The 2,060-nt window shown below is 35.7% G+C and overlaps 1 protein-coding gene across 1 annotated transcript in view; it reads left to right on the top strand.

Moving 5' to 3' along the window:
* The window catches only part of LOC106872178 (uncharacterized), a 16,777-nt gene extending 14,936 nt beyond the window's left edge, over positions 1-1,841 (top strand). Inside the window, exons 3-4 of the mRNA XM_014919070.1 lie at positions 328-472; positions 1,700-1,841. Coding sequence (XP_014774556.1) covers positions 328-472; positions 1,700-1,841 — 287 coding nt within the window. The remainder of the gene's footprint in view (positions 1-327; positions 473-1,699) is intronic.
* The last annotated feature ends 219 nt before the right edge of the window (positions 1,842-2,060 follow it).

The raw sequence follows: 2,060 nt of genomic DNA, 5'->3' as shown, positions 1-2,060 counted from the left end.
ATTAATAATAATAAAGGAGTTACGACGCAAAAACGTATAAATTCAAAAGAACATATTTATCTTCTTCAATATATATTTCAGTATAAAGAATTCATTAAGATGCTTAAATCAAAATTTCTTTACACATCATTCAGGAACAGATATAACATCAGAAAAAATACACTCCGTTTAAAAACACAAACCGTTCATGGCGAAAAAATTTCACAATTATATATATATATACATATATATATAAGCACGCACACATACACACACAAATACAACTCACTACTTATAAAAGTATGTAATACATTAATACACCTTTTCTTTCTCTTTTCAAATTATCAGGCCATCCTGCGACTGATATAATTTCCGATTTAGGTACAATGATCAAGATTCTTACTGGGAAAGATGACATTGAATTTAATGTTTACGGTTTATATTGTGTAAGAGGATATGGTGGCTTTGGCATTCCAGTTGATTCTATTGACAGGTACGTAATTTATTTGAGAGACTTGTTTCTTGTGTCATTGTCGGTACACCACTGAAAGGTGCATTTATAAGGTCACTCAACTTGTTAGAAATTTCTGCTAAATCTCTCACAAATTCTGTTCTGGCTTAAGGTAGGAAAGAACGCAAATGTAGATCTACATCACTGCAAAAGACGGAATGTTCATAGCTCGAATTCTTTTGGTCATGACAATGCTTGATAAGTGTTGACCTGAGCAAAGAAAGTACATATTCCACTGTTACACGTGTCACTTGCAGAAAGGAAGAGAGAGCTAGAGAAGGCTGCACCAACATTCAGCTATTATTCATTTTCGCTGAGTAGACTAGAGCAACCTGAAAGGAAGTGTCTCGCTCAAGGACACAACGCATTGATGCGTCCTGGAATCAAACCAATTCCCTCGTTATTTTAAGTCTAATGCTCTACCCAGTAAGACGTGCGCTTTTATACCACATATTAAAACCATAAAAAGCTGCAACAACTGAGAGCAGGCAGCCAGAGAATCGTACATGTAGACATGTACGTACGTATGCACTCATACATACATACATACATACATACTCGCATGCACATAGATACACTCGCACACATGCACACACGCTTACATACAAATACAGCTCTTCCTATGTAAAGTTCAAACCGTCAAATAATACTTCTTAGTTGAGTTTGCAGTCAGATTTTCTATAAAACACACTGCTATTTTAAAATGAAAGCACATGATGGATAATATGGCCCTTAATGCACAAAAGACAGAACAATCATGAATGTAAAATCTTTGTTAAAATGTCTGCTCGCAGCCAATAAAGGGCAAGCGAATAACAACTGTATCGTTACAATATCCACGTATTTCAAAAGAACGTATTGATCACGTCACAAGTCGGGATCTATAACCATCTGTAATTAGAAGAAGAAATGGTTTTAAAGTTATGCTTTCTCTCAGATCTGAAATCTTCTATCAGCACGCGTGTTTTATTGAGGCTACACTATTCATTTTCTTTGTGTGTTTTATTTCCCGATCACATAAGGAAAATGAATTTGTTATCTCTTGTTGTAATGGTGTTGCGGTTTCGACCAAACCACATCATTGATTACCTTTTCTCTCGAACTCCAGCTCGCGATGTATTAATATGCAATAAAAAGTTAAAATTTGTCTCGTTTCTGAATATGGAGTGTGTTTTGTGTGAGTGATTGCTATTTAATATTTCCCCATAGACTCGGTCTAATTACTCCCGAGGTATTCTGTGAGCGATACTTCGTCCCAGCGGATTGTATATTTATGAGGCACTTGCAACTGGATGGACATGAGTACGCTACTTTGGCTGGTGAATTTGACACAATTCTATGCATTTTGTAAATTAAATAATTTTTCTCATATTCTACGCATTCAAACTACACCATCGGATGATATATGATATGTTCAGGCTATTAAGTGATCTCTCTCACTCTCTCACTGTCTGTCGGTCTGTCTGTCTGTCTGTCAGTCTGTATTTCTGTCAGTTTGTCTGTCTGTCTGTCTGTCTGTCTGTCACTGTCTCTGTCTCTCTCTCTTTATATATATATATATATATATATA

This window comes from Octopus bimaculoides, chromosome 2, assembly GCF_001194135.2.
Source record: "Octopus bimaculoides isolate UCB-OBI-ISO-001 chromosome 2, ASM119413v2, whole genome shotgun sequence".
In the NCBI taxonomy this organism is placed as follows: domain Eukaryota; kingdom Metazoa; phylum Mollusca; class Cephalopoda; order Octopoda; family Octopodidae; genus Octopus; species Octopus bimaculoides.
The sequence above is the reverse complement of the archived record's forward strand: the minus strand, read 5'-3'. Positions and strand labels throughout refer to the sequence as shown.